Raw genomic sequence first — 20,447 nt, 5'->3', positions numbered from 1 at the left:
CTTGTGCCCTGGTTATGAGAATTCCCAGTTTAACCAAAAAAAAAAAAAAAAAAAAACTGAAGAAAGAATCACATTCATATTCATTGCTCCCTTGCAAGTACCACTTCAACCAGTGGATATGGATACATGGGTACGACATCAGATGTTCCTGCCAAAGGAAACAAGAAAAAAAAAGAAAGTAACTAACTACCTCGAAATTATTGGTTAACAAGAATTATTTGATTCTTCAGTATCTTGTTAGTCAATATCCAGTAACACTCGATCCAATCGGATTTGACACTATGAAACTTATAGGGCACTTTGGTCATTAAAACTTGCGTGTAATCGTGTTATTGGTTTAGAGATGCATTTTTGTCAATAATTGTACGGATACTGATTGATTGGGAACAAGTTCTTTACGATATTGATCACATTGAGAATCGTGGGGTCTCATAGCCACTAAACTAGTTGAAGATACAAATGGATAACATACATGCCAAGCTATTCTCAAGTACAAGCAATTGTGACTTGTGCGGTTAAATAAAATTAAAGTGTCCTAAGAAAGAGGGAAATGGTTCCCCCACGTTACGCATTCTTTCTTGGAAGAAAAGGGTGAGTGAGAAAAGTACACTTAATTACCAAGTAGTAATATTCTTTTATGTTTTTCTTTTATTAAAAGTGGTGTCATTAATTCTTATTTATCTTTAATGATGTATTGTGTGAAATCGTTGATTCTATAGGGTTTTATTTTATTTTTATTTTTTTAACATACTACATTATCTACACTAAAGAGAAGGAGGAAGGTTAAGCCTCATAATGGGTTAGCAATAATGTGATTCAAATTCGTATTTGGCGAGAATCGAACTTAAGACCTCTCACTTACAAGTGAAGAGGAATATCACTAGACCGTAGTACTAAGTGACGTTGATTCTATAAGTTATCCATTGCTAAATGGTTTGATGATTTACTAGTTTGGACTTAATAATATTGTATAAAGTATTAGGATAATGTTAGGGATATCAAAATTTTAAACCAAATTAGGTAAAATGTGGATGTTGATGATTGAATTATTACGAAGTGTTGATTAATGTGTTTATTTCCTATTGATGACACATCATTGGGCTTACAAATTTGGTTTAAAAATGGGAACTTTAATGAAAAGCTCATGGTACTGTTTACTTTAACAAAAAACCACATTTTTACACTAAAAAGTCAATTCTGGTACTATTCACTTTACCCTTTATTTTGTCCTTATCGTTAAAACTCAAAGTTTTCAAGCTATTTTCATTAGTTTTTCTTTTAAAAATTTGGTTTTCTTAGCATTACACAAAGTATTATTCTAGCTAGTTTAGAAGAAAAGAAGATCTACTTAAGCTAGGATATCACCTTGATAGGTATGATGCTCGTGCTTTTTAGATGCTAAATGATATTCTTAAGTTTATGATAAGTGCATGATTCCTCTAGGAATTAATTCCCCCAAAATTCTTTCTTACATTCCTAGGCTAAAATATTCTTAACATATCCATGTTCAAAATAGTTATTAATTCCAGAATTATCGAAAATTAAACTCTCCCACTATTTAGTCTAACTATATATTTGGTTAGCTAGAAAATAAAAATTTGGCCACTTGTAGTTTTTTTTGGTCAAATGATAGATTTTGTTAGATTAGATATTAAATTAGTTACCAACAGGGTTTGAACCCAGGCCATGATATAAGAGCTCAACACATTTCCACCACTGTGGTAAGAGCCATTTGTGCCACTTATAATTAGTACTATGTTTTATGATATTTCTTTTTATTTGTAAGTGAGATATTTTATTTTTTCAAAAAAATAAAAAATAAAAGTGAGAGTTAGATTTGAAATTTACGAATGATGAGTTTGATATCAATTTATTTTTTCACCTCTTAGTGTAAATATATCTTTAATATTAAAAAGTTTTTTTTTTTTTTGTTTTTTTTGTTTTTTTTTTTGTTTTTGTTTTTCTAGAGAAAGTGATACTCGTGGGGAGGGTTCAAGCAATGAACCTAGAGTACAAAAGTGAACACTCATCCAAACCACCTGAACTACATACACATTGCATAAATTTGAGAACTTAAACTCGTATGTATGAGTTAATAGAAAGTAGGAATTAAAATTCCCAAGTATCCAAATTTTGATTATCAACTGTTGCATGGATTATTCAACAAAAAATTAGGCTTACTATATTAACACCCCACATATTGTTAAATAAACTTCACATACTTAATACATCCCATATTTACTTTTTCAACTAAAAATTATCTTAACACACCCCACATACTTCTCCATAATACCCTCACACCCCACATTCTCAACATACACCTTACATTTTGACATACACCCCACATTCTTTAAATCTTATTATATTAAAGTTCTATTAGTCGATGCATCTGTACCTTAAATAAAACATTATAAAAATTGATCTGAGTTTATATTCTTGCTTATGCAGTTTTCATTATTTTCCATGGAATAATCTTTCGTTTCCTTCTTTTTGTCCAACATATAGTTTTTCTACTTTGGCTTTCTCCTTTGCTTTCATTTAACATGTTGAACTATCTCTCGGTGACTTGTGTTAACGTAGGGGACTATGTGTTGGCATCTTGGTTAGGGATGATGGTATTCACTTGCTTTGTTTAAATACCGATTTAGCCATGAAGATCATTTTTTTACCAGAGCTCATAATTTACTAATCTATTTAAATTTCAAATCCGAAAAGTTCAATGCCCACTACCAATTTAGCCACGAAGATCATTTTTTTACCAGAAACCATTTATACCCTATTGTTCCCAGGTTAAAAATTCGGTTCTGCAATCATGCTTGAATGATATTGCAACCCCACCCATCCTAAGAAATAAACAGCAAGCATGCTTAAAAAAATTTAGCAAAAGAAAAAAAAAACACCACTAAACTATCTCAAAGAAGATTTGAATATTTCAGTATATATCTTTGTCTGTTATGTTGCAGAATACTTAACAGTTAATAAAAAAAACATAATAACAAGACATTGTGAGTGCAGGTGTGTACAAACTACAAAATTATAAATAAACTTACGGGTAGTTTTAGGATTTTATTTTTCATGATTTGGGGTGTAGGAAGAAAATAATTGCTTCTTTTTTTATTTTAGGTTTTTTGGAGAAAAATAGGGTTTAAATAGTCATTTTATACAAGTCATTTAACATTAAATATTAAGTGGGGTGTATTCAATAATTTGTGGGGTGTTATTAAAAAAACCCAAAAATTAGAGTGTTTTTCCTTTCACTTTCCACTTTTCTGTTTTAGGCACATCCATTTTTAATTATGGTATAAGTAATTAACTACAGTAGAACAAAACGATATAATGTAGAAAATTCGTATATGTTCTCATTTGACAAGAGCTATTTGCATGTTCTTTATGTCTGCCGAACGTCGCAATTCGCAAAGCATATAATTCCCTCCAACTCCAATTGCTTCAACCACAAGCTAACACGAACCTTACTTAACACATAATTAATCACACTAATTTATATATTTCCCCAAAGGGTTTTATTTCTTTTACTACTACAAGTCACAAAACTAAGCTTAGCTAGCAATCCAAAGCCATGAAATACAATGAGATATCCCACTTCAGCCATCCTCAACACAAGCTCAAGTTTGAGTACACAGAAATCCCATTCAACTGTGATGGTTGCAAGGAGGTCGGCATCGGCTCGTGCTACAAGTGCTCGACGTGTGACTTCGACCTCCATATGCACTGTGCCATACCTACCCCTTCCATCTTCCACCCTTTCTACACCAAGTGCTCATTCCAGTTCCTCTCAAGGCCGCCCGGTGATAGCCCTCGCTTTTGCAATGCGTGTGAGAAGGATATAACCGGGTTCGTGTACCATTGCAAGTCCTGCGGGTTCGACCTTCACCCGTGTTGCGCAAAGCTCCCCATGGTGCTCGACGATGGGGAGGTCAAGCTCTATCTGTATCGAAAAGTGAGTAGCTCTTGCCATAGGTGCGGGCGTAAAGGACGGAGTTGGAGTTACAGATCAAAATGTAAGGAGTATAATTTGCATGTGGCATGTGTGAAGGAAATGCTTGTGGAAACTTGGCATGAGTTTTTGGGGTCGCATGGTAATAAAAGCAACAGCAGTAGAAAATTGGAGATGACCAGAATTCCTAGCCTGAAGAATACACTTCAGAATCATCACCGTCGGAGCAAAGGTAAGGTGAAGAAGTGTTGTGAGATGGCAGGATTGGCTGTGCAATTTGTGATATCAGCAGTTTTAGGCGATCCAACGACTCTGATTGCTGGGGTTATTGGGAATTTCATGTCACGAGCCTGATGCGTGGTTGATGATGGGGTACGTGATTGATAGCAGCATTTGGAGGATAAAATTGTTGTACTGTTAGTAAATATCACCTGGCTTACAGACATGGTTTTGAATCAAATCATTTAAAGCAAAATAATTAAAAACGAGTCTTCTTAAGCCAGCGTGAAGGAGACCCTTTTTAATTAAAAGAAAAGATTCTATTATCTTTTCTCCCAACCGATATTTCCACCAAATCTCATGTTGCATTCACATTCTCTAATTGGGTAATTCCCAATTCAAATTCCCTTTTTTCTCTAACCCCACCCAACCGATCCCCAGTCCACCACCAGTTGTTGCACACCTCCACTTACCTCCTCTTCATGACCACCACCATGGTTCATTTCTCTCAAATATCCACCACCACTTAATCCCCTAATTTCTAAATTTAAGTAAGTTTTATATTTAGTCTGAATTAATCATATAGAATGTTAAAATTTATGTGTATTGTGTGGAAGTTTTAATTCATAATAGATTATAGTTATTGTTAATTTGTTTTGATTTAAATTCATAATTGATTTATCGTTTAATTTTTTAATGTTATTTTCGTCCAATTTTTTTTGAGCTTTTACATTGGGCCTACCTGTTGTTAGAATCTTCGATCTGCCATTGTTAATCAACCGATGATTTTTCAACAAAAAGTTCATATAAGCATGAGTTCTATTTAGTCAGATTAAGCTAGGGTTATACGAATGCCTCCAACCTAAACAATAATAAAATAAAGCAATAGAACACCTCCTGCCAACAAGCTCCATCGTATACCATTGTAGCGGAATCGGATCCCCTCCGGACCCAAGGGAACAGAGCCTAAGGATCAAATGATCCGGGTCATTAAAATTTGATCCAACGACTACAATTATTATAACTTTTAGAGAGGCTTCCTGTTTGTAGCCATTGGATCAAATTTCAATGGCCTTAATCATTTGATCATTAGACTCAGTTCCTTTGGGTCCGGATGGGATCTGGTTCCCATTGTAGCTAGCCTGGAGAGCTTGTTACCCCACTATATGAGTGGTAGATTGGTAGTCCAAACGTATAAGTTTTCTCCATCTTCATGAACTTGGAATTGCAGGTCAAGGTTATTTATTCTATTCTTCCTTTTGTTTGGACCTAAAATAAACAATGGGCCTATTTAAGGCCCAATGTGATTTTAATTTAAAACACAAATTGGCAGACGTCATGATGACGTTAGCATTGCGTCATATGGGCAGGGGCACGGTGATTATCGCCTGACTTCTCCATCTCTTATATTCTCGACACCTATCCACCCCCGAAAGATAAAGAGTAATCTACTCTAATGGGGGTAGTGCTCCGCTGATTTGAGCTAAAGTGACGCACCTCGATCTCGATACCCATCAATTACCAAGATGGATACGTGGACTACAAGGATTATCGGCTTGGATCTTTGGGCCCCCAAACAGTCCAAAGTCTTCTATAATCTTGACTCCACATAAACTTCCGTAACCATCCACACCACAATTCACTTAATGAGCTCAAGCATGTGACTTGGGCTTATTTTAGTGTGACGAATAGGCATGGGCATTGAGTGATTTATATAAATATCCAGCTTAATCATTGTAGCATGGCATGGTTGTGAATATATATTTTCCTTGATCCAACACCTTTGCATGCATTTGTGCTTGACTTGGGGCTCGCATGACAATTGGACCTCGAGACTTGGTTGGGTTTGCTTATGACATTTTTGGGTGACAACCGAAAGAACCGTGCTTGAGGTGTCTGAACTAAGTGCTATTGCTGAGAAGGTAATTTCAGTGCTGAATAAACAAGTAGCTATTGATGATGAGATGAAATCTAAGCCCAATCCAATAGAAGTTTTGGATGGACATGTTCTTATTTTAGGAGAAAGTTCCACTTCTCTTAGTTTCAGTTTTGGTTTTGATGAATCTTCATATCTCTCTTGGGTTGAAAAATTCGAGGAGGTGTCACAAGAAAATTATGGAGAGGCTACAGGAAACAAGAACTTAGTTACCTAGTTCAGGCAAGCTGCCATACCTAGAAGGATTATAATGATTTCAAGGCCAAGTTCTACAATTCCATTTTTAAGCCTTGAGGACAAGGCTAATTTTCAAGGGGGAAGTATTGTTATGAACCCAAAATATTACTGAGGTTTTATGCTTTATTACTGTTAGAAATTGTTAATATGCCAGCTGACATTTAAAAGTGTAGAGGCTATATAAAAGGGGAATAGATCCTTTTCGGATTTCTCTCATGAAATTCATTAATTCGGGCTCTTGAAATTTGATCAAACGGCTACAAACAGGAGGTCTCTTTAAAAGTTATAATAATTTTAGCTGTTGGATCAAATTTCAAGGGACCTGATTAATAGATTGGATGGCTTGGTGGGAGAGATTTGGAGAGGATCTATTCCTATATAAAAGGAGCCAAGCTCCTTCAAATATATCAGATCAATTTTACAAGAAGGAAATTAAATACAAAAATATTTGGAGCTCTGCTCCTTTGTCTTCCTTCATTCTCTCTCTTCTATGTGTAATAGTTAGGCCATCTCCAACTAAAGGGCCAGAGGGCTGAAAATAGGTCGAACACCGTTTCCAACCTAAGGTTAAGCCAAAGGGCTCGTGGGCCCCACTGGACAAAAAAGTGCCAAAGGGCCAACCAGCTGACCCAAATGAACCAGCCAGCTAGCCCGGGCCGGGCCACAAAATTTAAATACAACGGCTAGCTGACATGAGTTTCCGTTGGATTTGAATTTTTTTTTAATTCTCATTTTTTTCCTATAAATACCTAAGCCATTCCATTTTCTCACATAATTTTCACCATTCCTACACCATTTCAATTCTTATATTTTCTTACCTCTTCCAATAATATTTCCTTCAAATTTTTCAATAATTTTCAAATGGCCTCATCTGCAATGGAAGGTAGGGTTTGGACCCGAAAAGAAGATGAAGCTCTTTGCAGGGCTTATAGATGGGTCTCGGAAGGTAGTGTGAGGGGAAGTTCTTGATAGGGTTTTTACCATCTACAAAAGTAGGGATAAAAACACTTAAAAATACTTGTAAGAGTACAAGGTTATCGTAGTATAGCAGCTCAAACAAGGTTGTTTTCCACAGGGATTGAATGAATAATTTGTACTTAAACTAATCCTTAGCTTATTATTTAAAACAAAGTTCCGAAAAGGTTGATTTTGAAATTTAAAATAATAAAAATGAAATTAAATAAAAACAATTAAAATCAACAAAGTAAAGAGAGCAAAAGAAAACGATTTTGGAAAACAATTTAAACACTAGGTTCTGCCGTCACTATTAACAATCCTATGCAATTTTACCAATTACTTATGAATTTCTACATACATGCTTTGAATGTTAGGCTTTCCTAATACATATTTTCCTCGTGATGTTCAAGCAAAAACGTATATCTAACATGTAACCCGTCTTTGATGTTCAGATCAAATATAAACATGCAAGACTCATTAAGCTTTGTGAAAACCCCTTAAAAAACCATGCAACCTTTAAGAGTGTGATGTTTGTCTTAAGTGAACTTACAATAACTAATCACAAGAAGCCATCCTCAATTTCAGGGAGATGTTCCAACATAAATTGCATCAAATTACTTGTCTAAAAACCCTAATGGTTGCGAATCATTTAGATAATTAGATAGTTTAATCACGGTGATTAATAATTCAAAGCAAGCATGCATCCATTCATAAGCAAATTAATAAAGTCACACATTCATGCTAAGGCTTGTGGCTTCGCCCTAGCAAAAGAACTAGTTACAAACAATCATAATAAAATATTATTAAGAATAAGAACAGAAATCACCTAGAAAATAAACTTGAATTGTTAAAGGCTTGTGCGTGCGTTTCCTCCTTTCCTTTCCTCATAATGGCTAAAAAGTCTTATTTATACTGCTACAAAATAAAACCCTAAAAAGTCTTAGAATAAAACTGGGAAACATAATAAAATAATAAAACAGAAAATAAAAGGTTTCCTATTTAAACTGAAATTCGGACTTCTCAGAAAATCAGACTTTTGACTGAACAAACCAACTCTGATTTGGTCCCAAAAGGTCTCTTCTAAAAGCTGGAGACGTGCCCTACAAATCCTCAGAAGGAATCTTCCTCAAAATATGCTATCTTGACCTCCAAAATAGGAAAGCTGCGTGCTGGGCCTTTATTTCATTGCCACGGTCAAATGGCTTGGTAGAAAAATTTGAAACTTTGATACAATCATCTTGAAAAACTCACGAACATTCATCCATTTGATCACTTTTTGCTCCAAAGGAAGTCGAATATCCTACATTAAAAATATATAACAAAGTATCAAAATTCTACCAAAATAACTAATATATTGATACTAAGATAAGGGTAAAATATATGGTATAATATGGACTCATCAATTCTCAAACAAGTGAAGGTGTTTGGACTCGTGTGTCCAAAAAATACTATGAGTTCTACGAAGGCACCACTCCACCAAATACCCGAAACCACGAGAGTTGTTCTTCAAGATGGAAGAAACATCTTTATCCAAGTTTGAATAAATGGCATCTGTTTGTACCATACTTGACCAATCCCGAAACTACTGAGCACCCGTCAACGTTATACCGCCAAGGACCCAGAAGAGTTTCCCTCCAACCAAAAGGCCAATCACAACGTGACACGTGTCAACATCAGAAGCCAATTATAGCGCAACACGTGTCAAGATTAAAAGCCAATCACAACACGACACGTGTCAATTTCAGAATGAAACTAGAAACTCTATTCTATAATCAGAGATCATTCTTTCATAATATTTCCTAATGTCATTTGTACTAAATCATTCACTAGTACTCACAAAAGGAGAGCTTGAACCTATGTACTTGTGTAAACCCTTCACAATTAATGAGAACTCCTTTACTCCGTGGACGTAGCCAATATGGGTGAACCACGTACATCTTGTGTTTGCTTCCCTGTCTCTATCCATTTACATACTTATCCATACTAGTGACCGAAGCAATCTAGCGAAGGTCACAAACTTAACATTTTCTGTTGTACCAAAGTCCCCACTGATTTTGTGCATCAACATTTGGCGCCGTCTGTGGGAACGACACTTATTCCCACTCTCTTCAGCTTTGTTAAGGTGGTTTCCACCATTCGTACACTCTCTTTTGACCAGGCATCCATCTCCAACATGGGGAACGAAGGAAGCCACAACGCACAGAATGACACCCCTCTTGCACCTAGTGCGAAGCAATGAAAGAAGGAAGGAAAAAGGGTTGCTCTTCAAGCTAAAGTTGATGAGCTAGAAGCTCAGAACAACAAGATAACAATGAAGAATGAGGTTATCCAGGAGCAGTATGAGAAGCTCTTTGAGACGCTCCACGAAACTAGGCGTACTCAAACACGCGAGCTCGTTACCCCTGTGGACATCAACCATCATCTGAATGCCTCCCAACACGGAGGGTCACCTTCCTTCGACATGGGTATCCCTGATGAGGAGTGAGCTAATCATCAAAACATTGATCAACATGAGACTTCTCTCAACCCAGCTGCTTCGACCCGAAGCAGGAGAAGTGGAGGCAAACACCTTCTTGCAAAAGGGTTGGAAGGATCGAAAGCCGTTTATTATGACTGCCGAGACTTCCTAAAGCAGCGTCGAGAGAATCCCCTCCACATATGCTCGAAGATCAATGACCCAAAGGTTTTTGAAAGACTCGGTCCCCTCCCACGACCCAGGCCAGCTGCCAATATAGGGAAGGAACGACATGTCCCAGAGGAACATGAAGGTACAGGGGACTCTGAGGTATTCCGACAGACTCGCCCTAGAAGTCAGTACGGTGAGTCCAAGGAAAAATCACACGCCCTTGCTCAAACTTTCTTACTTCCAAGAGGCGATGAAGACTTACGAAAGAAAATCCCAGTGGTACATGACTCCACTTAAGACCCCCTTGTCCTACAGCTCATTGAGGAAGTAAACAAGTTGAAGGTCGAATGTTAGGTCGAGAGACCTGACTGGAACCAACCCATGCCTGGCCCTCTCACAAGGAAGATCATCGACACCTCCTTCAAGCGAAGACAAAACAAAAGCTTGGTTTACAACTCTATACTGGAAGGGAAGACCCAATTGAACACCTTAACCTCTTTGAGTCCACCATGGCATATCAGATGCACATCGACGAAGAACTATGTCTTTTCTTCCTTTCCACCATTTCTGGCGGAGCTCTAAACTGGTATTGCCGTCTTCCACCTGAGACAGTAGACTCATTTGAGAAACTGAGGAAACTGTTTGTCTCTCAACACATCTTCCAGACCGATTGCTTGCATTCTGCAGATGACTTGTACACTATTCGCCAGAAGCCGGACGAGTCACTATGAGAGTATACCGGTCGTTTCAGCTATGAGTATTCTCGCTGCACTGAGACAGATGACAAGACTGCCCTCAAGGCCTTCACGGCAGGCCTACGTGATTATTTATTTAAGTACATGATCAATGCCAACACTTGGAAGACTTACTCTGAGGTGATGACACAGGCTTACAACCATGCCTCCGTCGAGGCAAAGGCATATCAAGGGAAACCCCCCACAGCCACCCCTTATGAACAAGTAGGGAGTGGAAGCCATATCCAACCAAATGAGAAGACCTCGACCTTACAAACGGCAGCGGTGCCTCCCCCTACCTTACTTAATACTTTGCCAAGTTAACGGACATATCAATCTCAGGGCAAAAGGAAATATTTCCATCATCACCAGTCTCATTTTAGTAAAAGGAGTAAGGGACACTACCGCGATAACCAAGGGTATCGCCACGATAATCCTCGACCCTAGGCAGTCAACACAGTGGGTTAGGCACGTGTCAGGATAGCCCCTACCCCGAGGTATGAGGCATACACACCTTTAAACACCATATGCGTGGCCATTTACCTTAGCATAGCACACTTGATACTGAAGCCAAAGTCGAGGCACCCGGATTACAAGCCCACAAAGAACACGGGCACGTTTTGCTGCTACCACGAGCATAACGGCCATGACGGTGATAAATGTATCACCCTTTGTGATCATATTGAAGCTTTGGCACGTGAAGGAAAAATTGATCAATTCCTCATTCACCCTCCAAGGGGTAACCATAACCAACGCCAGGTGAATGTGATATATTCCATAAGTGGTGGCACACCCATATCTAAATCTTCCAACAGGGTTATGAAAAATAGTGAATGAGCTTTAAGGTCTGGCCACCAAGTGTTTCACGTGGAAGACATCAGGGGAGGCAAGTATCAAAAGCCTAACTGGGATCCAATATGTTTCTACGTTGAGGAAGAAAGAGGTATCATCTACCCTCACAATGACCCACTGATCGTGGAAGCTCACATAGCCAACTTTGAAGTACGACGAATCCTGGTAGACACGGGAGCTTCGGTTAATATCATGTTTGCTGAAGCTTTCAGGGCACTTAATGTAGTTGAACACTTGCTTAATCGCTCGATTTCCCCTTTGATAAGCTTCTCCGGTGATATCGTGCAACCTTTGGGGAGCATACACTTACCTTTCACCATTGGTACATGCCCTTACACAGCTACCATTACCACTAACTTCCTGGTGGTTGATTGCCTAACGACATACAATGTCATCTTCGGACGTACATGCATTAATGATCTCAAGGCCATGGTATCCACACATATATTGTTGATGAAATTTCCAACCCCCTATGGCAATGGTTACATCAGAGGAGATCAACTTAGTGCACGATCATGTTACAACACTTCGGTCAAGTAACAACACCTGCTTGTGTCCAAGGAAACCCTTTCTATACATGACCAAGTCATAAAGACCAGCCCAGACGAAGCCAACTTGGATCTTCACGGTGGCAACGGTTAACCTGACGATTCTCGAGATGACTATTTCACCCAGCAAACACAACCCGCTGAAGAGTTGGAGAAGGTCTCTATCTCAAAAAATTATCCGGATCGCATGGTGAAGATTGGCACCACCTTGTCACCACCCATTCGGTTGGCATTGATCTCTTTTTTGCAAAAGAACACTGAGGTATTCGCCTGGTTATACGAGGACATGCTAGGCATCTTTCCCGATATCATTTGTCATTGCTTAAGTATTGACCCCAAGACCAAGCCAGTGAGACAGGAGCGAAGATCTTATGACGCTGAACGGTACGAGGTAATGAAGGCAGAAGTTGAAAAACTCAAAGGCATAGGCTTCGTCCACGAAGTCAATTATCCAACGTGGGTAGCAAATGTTGTCCTTGTTAAGAAGAATCCGACCAAGGAAAGTCTTCTGCTCCAAAAGGTCTTGTGGAGAATGTGTGCCGATTACATCGATCTAAACAAAGGATGCCCGAAGGATAGCTTTCTTCTTCCTCTCATAGATAGACTTATAGACTTTACGGCAGGGTGTGAATTCCTGAGCTTCATGAATGCTTACTCAAGATACAACCAAATCCTTATGAACCTTCTGGACCAAGAACACACAGCCTTCACTACTGACAAGGGACTATATTGCTATAAAGTCATGCCCTTCGGCTTAAAAAATGCAGGAGCGACTTATCAGAGACTGGTCAATTCAATGTTTGTCGAACAGATTGGGAAGAGCATGGAAGTTTATGTTGATGATATGCTAGTCAAGAGCAAACATGCTGACCAAAACATCACCAAACTATCTGAAACTTTCACTATTCTGAAGAGGTATCGAATGAGGTTGAACCCTAACAAATGTGCCTTCGGCGTAGGCTCTAGAAAATTCTTAGGCTTCATGATAAGCTAACGAGGCATTGAGGCTAATCCCGAGAAGATCAAAGCAATCCTCGACATAAAAGAACCGGTAACTTCAAAAGACATCCAGAGCCTTACTGACAAGGTGGCAGCCTTAACTAGGTTCATCTCTAAGGCTACAAATAGATGTGCTCCTTTCTTCAAAGCACTTAAGGGAAGTAAGAAGTACATTACATGGACTGATGAATGTGCTGAGGCATTCAAGAACCTCAAAGACTACATGAGTAAAGGCCATCTGCTCTCTAAACCTGAGGTTGGTGACACTCTCATTATCTATCTGTCGGTATTGGCTTCAGCAATAAGTTCCATTCTTATTCGAAAGGATGGTAATGTTGAACGGCCTATCTACTACGCTAGCATTGGTTATGTCTGCTCGAAAACTTCGCCCTTACTTCCAAGCACACTCCATCATCGTGCTTACCAATCATCCTCTTCGACAGATACTCCAAAGTCCTGACATTTCCGGGCGAATGATCAAATGGGCGATAACATTGGGTAAGTTTGACATCTCCTACTAACCAAAGCTAGCTGAAAAGGGCCAAGGAGTGGCAGACTTCATCGCCGACTTCACATATCGTGTTGACATTGTTTCTACGCCTAAAGAAGTGGTTTCATTACCCTCGGAAGCTCAGAAAATAGAACCAACAACCCTAGCAAGGAGTCTATATGTTGATGGCTCGTCCAACCAACAGGGTTGTAGAGCAGGACTAGTTCTTACGACCCCTGACAAAGTGGCGATAAAGTATGCTCTTTGTTTCAAATTCAAGGCGTTGAACAATGAGGCCGAATATAAAGCCCTCCTAGTAGGCTTACGTTTGGCTAAACACCTTGGGGTTAAAGGAATTGATATCTTCAGTGACTCCCAATTGGTGGTTAACCAGGTCACCAACAGCTTTGACGCTAAGGATAACTCCATGACAGCATATTTGGCATAAACACAATTGTTGCTCAAGCACTTCCACTACCAGATCACCCAAATTCCTCGAGCGGCAAACAGTCATGCAGATGCTTTGGCTCGCCTCACCTCAGCGGTGGAAGACAAGATTGGGAGAAAAATTCAAGTCGAATTGTTGGCAGCACCAAGCACCATGGTTGCGGAAGTATGCAACTTACAACAGGGGGATAATTAGATTACCCCGATTTATAAATTCCTTGCTCATGGCACCCTTCCAAATGACAAAGTCTAAGCTAAGTAGATTCAATACAAGGCTACCCGTTACTTGATCATTAATGACCAACTCTACAAGCAGGGTTTTAACCTACCATACCTAAGATGCTTTACGCCCGCAGAGGCGGAAACTGTCATTCGGGAAATACATGAAGGAGTCTACGGAGATCATGCTGGATCTCGATCCCTAGCACACAAGGCTTTTCGCCAAGGATATCACTGACCAACACTCCACCAAGATGCCATCAGAGTATCCCACTCATATGATAAGTGTCAACGCTACGTAACTATTCCTCACTCCCCTCCCGAGCCGTTCACTCATATGATCAGCCCTTGGCTCTTCACCCAATGAGGACTTGATTTGATCGGCCCAATGCCTACAGGGAAGGGCAAAGTCCGCTATGCAATCGTTGCAGTTGACTATTTCACACAGTGGGCCAAAGTAGAACCCTTGGCAACCATTACTGAGGTAAAAATAGAAGACTTCGTATGGAAGAACATCCTTTGCAGATTCGGCATTCCCAATACGATAGTCACTGACAACGGGCGACAATTCGACAACAATAAGTTCAGGATGTTCTGCTCTAAGTTCAACATCAACTAATGTTTTTCCTCCCCAACTCATCCACATTCTAATGGACAAGTTGAAGTCATCAACAAAATAATCAAGCGAACTTTGAAAACTAGCTTGGACAAGGATAAAGGTTGTTGGCCAGAATTTGTACCCAAAGTTCTTTGGTCATACCGCACTTCGTATCGGACATCAATAGAGGAAACCCTATTCTCACTTGACTTTGAGACAATTGTCCCAGTTGAGCTTGAGCACGCAACGTTCCGAGTCCAGAACTACGTGCAAAGCGAATATGACAAACAACTGACCCTCAACTTAGATCTAGTCGAGGAACACAGAAACCAGGCTCACTTGAGGAATGTCGCCTATAAGCAGCGCATCTCCAACTACTATGACTCGAGGGTCAACCCTCGTTCTTTCAAAGTGGGGGACTGGGTATTGAAGAAAAGATTACTCTGCGACAGAGTCCCGAGTGAAGAACACTTAGTCCAAACTAGGATGGACTGTTTGAAGTTGTTGGCATCAGTCGTCCTAGCTCCTACAAGGTTAGAAGCTCCAATGGCAAGACCCTTGTCCATCCATGGAACGCTGATCACTTGAAGTACTATTACAAGTAAACTCACATTGTACAAGTGTTAAGCTTCAGTCGTTCGACATCTTATGTAACGAAAACTATTTGGCATGAATTCAATAAAGAGGTGATTTAGACAACTCGGTCCTAATCCTCTTACATTCCTAATAATGAAACACTCGGGTTCAAAGCTTCAACACGAATGCTTCCAACAGGAAATCAAGTATAAGTATATGTCAACAAGACTATACAAATCAATGAACAGCTTCATAGTATATTTGTTCAATCATACATTCCAACACATTCATACATAAGCCAACTGTGCTTCAAAAGGGTTCAACATACTTTGTGTCATTCGACACTTGCTACATTGTGCCTCGACACCTTGCCCTTATTCTTACCAACCAATTGATGAAATGTGAAGAAAGAACTCATCTTTATGTCACCAATCAGGTGATGAAATGTACAACCTGTACTCTCCTTCATGCCACCAACCAGGTGATGAAATGTACAATCCGTACTCTCATTCATGCCACCAACCAGGTGATGAAATGTACAACCCGTACTCTAATATCATTTGGCAACTTGCCACTCATGCCACCAACCAGGTGAAGAAGGAAATCATCTTCATGCCACCAACCAGGTGATGAAATGTACAACCCGTACTCTAATATCATTTGGCAACTTGCCACTCATGCCACCAACCAGGTGAAGAAGGAACTCATCTTCATGCCACCAACCAGGTGATAAAATGTACAACCCGTACTCTAATATCATTTGGCAACTTGCTATTCATGCCACCAACCAGGTGATGAAATGTACAACCCGTACTCTAATATCATTTGGCAACTTTCCACTCATGCCATCAACCAGGTGAAGAAGGAACTCATCTTTATGCCACCAACTAGGTGATGAAATGTACAACCTGTACTCTCCTTCATGCCACTAACCAGGTGATGAAATGTACAACCCGTACTCTAATATCATTTGGCAACTTGCCATTCATGCCACCAACCATGTGAAGAATGAACTCATCCTCGTGCCACCAACCAGGTGATGAAATGTGATGAAAGGTGATGAAGGAATTCACCTTCGTACCACTAACCAAGTGATGAAAGCAACTCACCATTCATTCCACCTACCAGAAGACGAGTGGTATAACTTGTACATGTGAACTCCTAGTATTCATAAATAATCAAAAACCCTCAAGCATAACAACTCAACTAGGGGAACACTTATGTCCAATAAGAGTTATAGTCACCAACAAAGTCTTATTGCAAGCCAACAACAACTTCAGTGTATGGCATACGAAGATCAAGCTATTCAGCCCTCTTGTATCTGCTTCAGACATTTCCCATCTGTAACAATGCAAACACTACAACTTGTAGAAAGCTTCACACACTCTTGATCAAGACAGTGTGAAGCAAAACCAATTTATGGTGCCAACAAGAGCTTCATCAATGGAGGGCAACCACAATTCTCAAAAGCTTCACACATTCTTGATCAAGACAGTGTGAAGCAAAACCAATTTATGGTGCCAACAAGAGCTTCATCAAAGTAGTTCAACCACAATTCTCAAAAGCTTCACACACTCTTGATCAAGACAGTGTGAAGTAAAACCAATTTATGGTGCCAACAAGAGCTTCATCAATGGAGGGCAACCACAATTCTCAAAAGCTTCACACACTGTTGATCAAGACAGTGTGAAGCAAAACCAATTTATGGTGCCAACAAGAGCTTCATCAATAAAGGGCAACCATAATTCTTAAAAGCTTCATAGACTCTTGATCAAGACAGTGTGAAGCAAACCAATTTATGGTTCCAACAAGAGCTTCATCAAAGGAAGGCAACCACAATTCTCAAAAGGTTCACACACTCTTGATCAAGACAGTGTGAAGCAAAACCAATTTATGGTACCAACAAAAGCTTCATCAATGAAGGGCAACTACAACTCGTAGAAAGCTTCACACACTCTTGATCAAGACTGTTCAAAGCAAATTCAATTTATATGGTTCGTCCAAACCTGCGATTACTACAAGGTGTGGCTTGCATCACAATCTCTTGCTCAACAGCGTGGAAGCAAAATTTGTATATGTTGTCTCTCCCACATTTTCAAATTTCTAGTTTCCAAAAAAAAAAAAAAAGGCGAAATTCAACAAAGCTTCATCAATGGAGAACAACTACAAATTCTCAAAAGCTCCACACTATCTTGATCAAGATAGTGTGAAACAAAATCAATTCATGGTACCCAACAAAGCTTCACCAACAAAAGCTTCATCAATGGAGGACAACTACAAATTCTCAAAAGCTTTACATTATTTTGATCAAGATAGTGTGAAGCAAAATCATTTTATGGTACCCAACAAAAGCTTCAACTCCAAAGCTTCACCTACAAAGCTTCAACTCCAAAGCTTCACCTACAAAAGCTTCAACACAAAAGCTTCACCCACAAAAGTTTCACTTACAAAGCTTCACCTACAAAGCTTCAACTCCAAAGCTTCAACTCCAAAGCTTCACCTACAAAAGCTTCAACACAAAAGCTTCACCCACAAAAGCTTCACCTACAAAAGCTTGACCCAAAAAAGTTTGACCCACAAAAGCTTCACCCACCACAAAAGCTTCACCTACAAAAGTTTCACCCATAAAAGCTTTACCAAAAAAAGCTTCACCCACAAAAGCTTCCCCCACCACAAAAGCTTCACCCTCCACAAAATCTTCCCTCACAAAAGCTTCCCCCACCATAAAAGCTTCACCAATAAAAGCTTCACCCACAAAAGCTTCCCCCACCACAAAAGCTTCACCAACAAAAGCTTCACCCACCACAAAAACTTCACCCACAAAGCTTCACTTACAAAAGCTTCACCTACAAAGCTTCAACACAAAAGCTTCACCTACAAAAGCTTCACATTATCTTGATCAAGATAGTGTGAAGCAAAATTAATTCATGGTACCCAACAAAGCTTCAACTTCAAAGCTTCACCTACAAATCTTCACCTATAAAGCTTAATATATATATATATATATATATATATATATATATATATATATATATATTTTTTTTTTTATTTTTTTTCGAAAATTCGAAAATTCAAAAATTCAGAAATTTGAAAATTCAAAAATTCGAAAATTCGAAAAAAAAAAAAAATTGTCTAGGCCTCCTCTTCTTTGGGCCTAACAACTTTCATAACAAATATATATAAAGGAGGAGTTTTGGGCTACCACTTAGAAAGGAAAATGGTGAAGTTTTGTTACTTTGGAAACTTGGCTACTATCAAGACACCTCATTCGTCAACTCCCTTGACCGGAGACTTTGGGGACTCCTACCATATGCTACTGTACCTTGATATTCGGAAGTCTCACGACCACTCAGTGACTTGGATTTTTTCAAGTCTCCAACCGAGAAGTTTTCCTCACTCGGGAAATTAAGGGAGCACTACCTCAACCTACATGCTTCACTCACAATGCTTCAACATACAAGCTTCAACAAAAGGAAAAATACAAAGAACTTAGAGAAAAATGCCTTGGTGTATTTAACACAATACGTTAAAATGAAGCAAAGCTTGTTTATTGATATCTCCGATAAGTTACAAATATGTACATATACATGAATCAAAATAAACAAACAAGAGAGAGCCTTCACAAGGTTGCTTAGGAGAAGTCTCAGCAGTGGGCAAAGCCCCAGAAAGAGGAGGTAACAGAGAGTGATTATTTGGAGCCTCAGTACTAGGCAGAACCCTAGAAGGAGACGGCACCGAAGGTTGATCATTTGGAGCTTCATTACGTGGTACAGCCCTAGAAGACGAAGGCAATAAATGCCTTTGGAACAAACCCACAAACCTCTGATGATCAAGTAAAATCTGACCATCAGATTCCTGCAGCTGGTCGAGCTTCCTCATCATGTTTATAGCATAGTCATGTGTGAGCCTGTGCAACTATTTATTCTCATGCTTGAGCCATTTGATCTCCTGTTTGAGATTTATCACTTCAGCCGCCAATGATTCAACTTGGCGGGTTCGAGCAAATAGGCATTGGGCCATATTAGACACAGAACCTGCACACTGAATACTGAGAGCCAGAGAGTCCTTAACATCCAACTCATCAGACCATTTGGAAAATAGTCTGTTATCTTTGGGAGTGAGAAGGTTCCTGGCCACCACCGCAACGGTCATATCATTCTTCATCACAGAGTCCCCAAAGGTAAGAGGACCAGTAGAGGATAAGAAGGATGGGCGCCATATGTTATCTTGAGAAGGCATGGCTGCCTCTTCACCAAAGTTCAAGTTAAACTGATGGTCAGATGGGCCAGATATTCTCAGAAATGATGAAGGAGAAATGAGGTGCAATAAATCTCTGAAGTAAGGGGAAAATTCCTACAAACAATAACTCTCTTAATGTACTTCTTGCACATAATTGGTGCCCTTATAAAAGAAAGGGCAACATGGTCGTTGGTTCAAAAATCAAAGAGGCACCACTCTCCGGATTCCGAAGAGGCACCACTTTCCACACGCAACATCAGCTTCTCGGGTACCACAGATAACTTTGCCAAAGATCTTTGACAAAGTTTAGACACATAAATTTTGAAGGTCCAGCTACCCTACTATTACCCACAAAGGTAAAGGAACACCACCACTGCTTGATAACTTGAAAGTCCCTATGTGTGTTAACCTCCGTGCTCCGTGGTAAAGCAGACTGGCAAAAATACCCAACCTTTACTCACATTCGAGAAAACACTCATAACAAGATTGCTTGCTCAAAAATCGAAAAGCCACCGCTCTCCGAATCTCGAGAGCGAGACTCCCAACAGGATTACTTGCTTAAAAATCGAAGAGGCACCGCCCTTCGAATCTCAAAAGCCATACTCCCAACAAGATTTCTTGCTCAAAAATCGAAGAGGCACATCTCTCCGAATCTTGAGAGCCAGACTCCCAATAGGATTACTTGCTCAAAAATCAAAGAGGCACTGCTCTCTGAATCTCAAGAGCCAGACTCCCAACAGGATTGCTTTCTCAAAAATCGAAGAGGCACTGTTCTCCGAAGAGCCAGACTCCCTCGATAATACCTCTGCAAACAA

At 39.5% G+C, this 20,447-nt stretch overlaps 1 protein-coding gene across 1 annotated transcript; it reads left to right on the top strand.

The window, feature by feature from the left end:
- The first annotated feature begins 3,471 nt into the window (after window positions 1-3,471).
- On the top strand, window positions 3,472-4,824 carry LOC103413619 (uncharacterized). Its single transcript, XM_008352076.4, has one exon. It carries the CDS (start codon window positions 3,578-3,580, stop codon window positions 4,307-4,309), a length of 732 nt encoding a protein of 243 aa, XP_008350298.1. The 5' UTR covers window positions 3,472-3,577; the 3' UTR covers window positions 4,310-4,824.
- Window positions 4,825-20,447: the final 15,623 nt, after the last annotated feature.

Source organism: Malus domestica, chromosome 10 (genome assembly GCF_042453785.1).
Source record: "Malus domestica chromosome 10, GDT2T_hap1".
Lineage (NCBI taxonomy): Eukaryota > Viridiplantae > Streptophyta > Magnoliopsida > Rosales > Rosaceae > Malus > Malus domestica.
This window is presented reverse-complemented; position numbering and strand designations above follow the sequence as displayed.

Coding starts and splice junctions, on each gene's coding strand:
- LOC103413619 (XM_008352076.4), top strand. CDS start 3,578: ATGAAATACAATGAGATATCCCACTTCAGCCATCCTCAACACAAGCTC.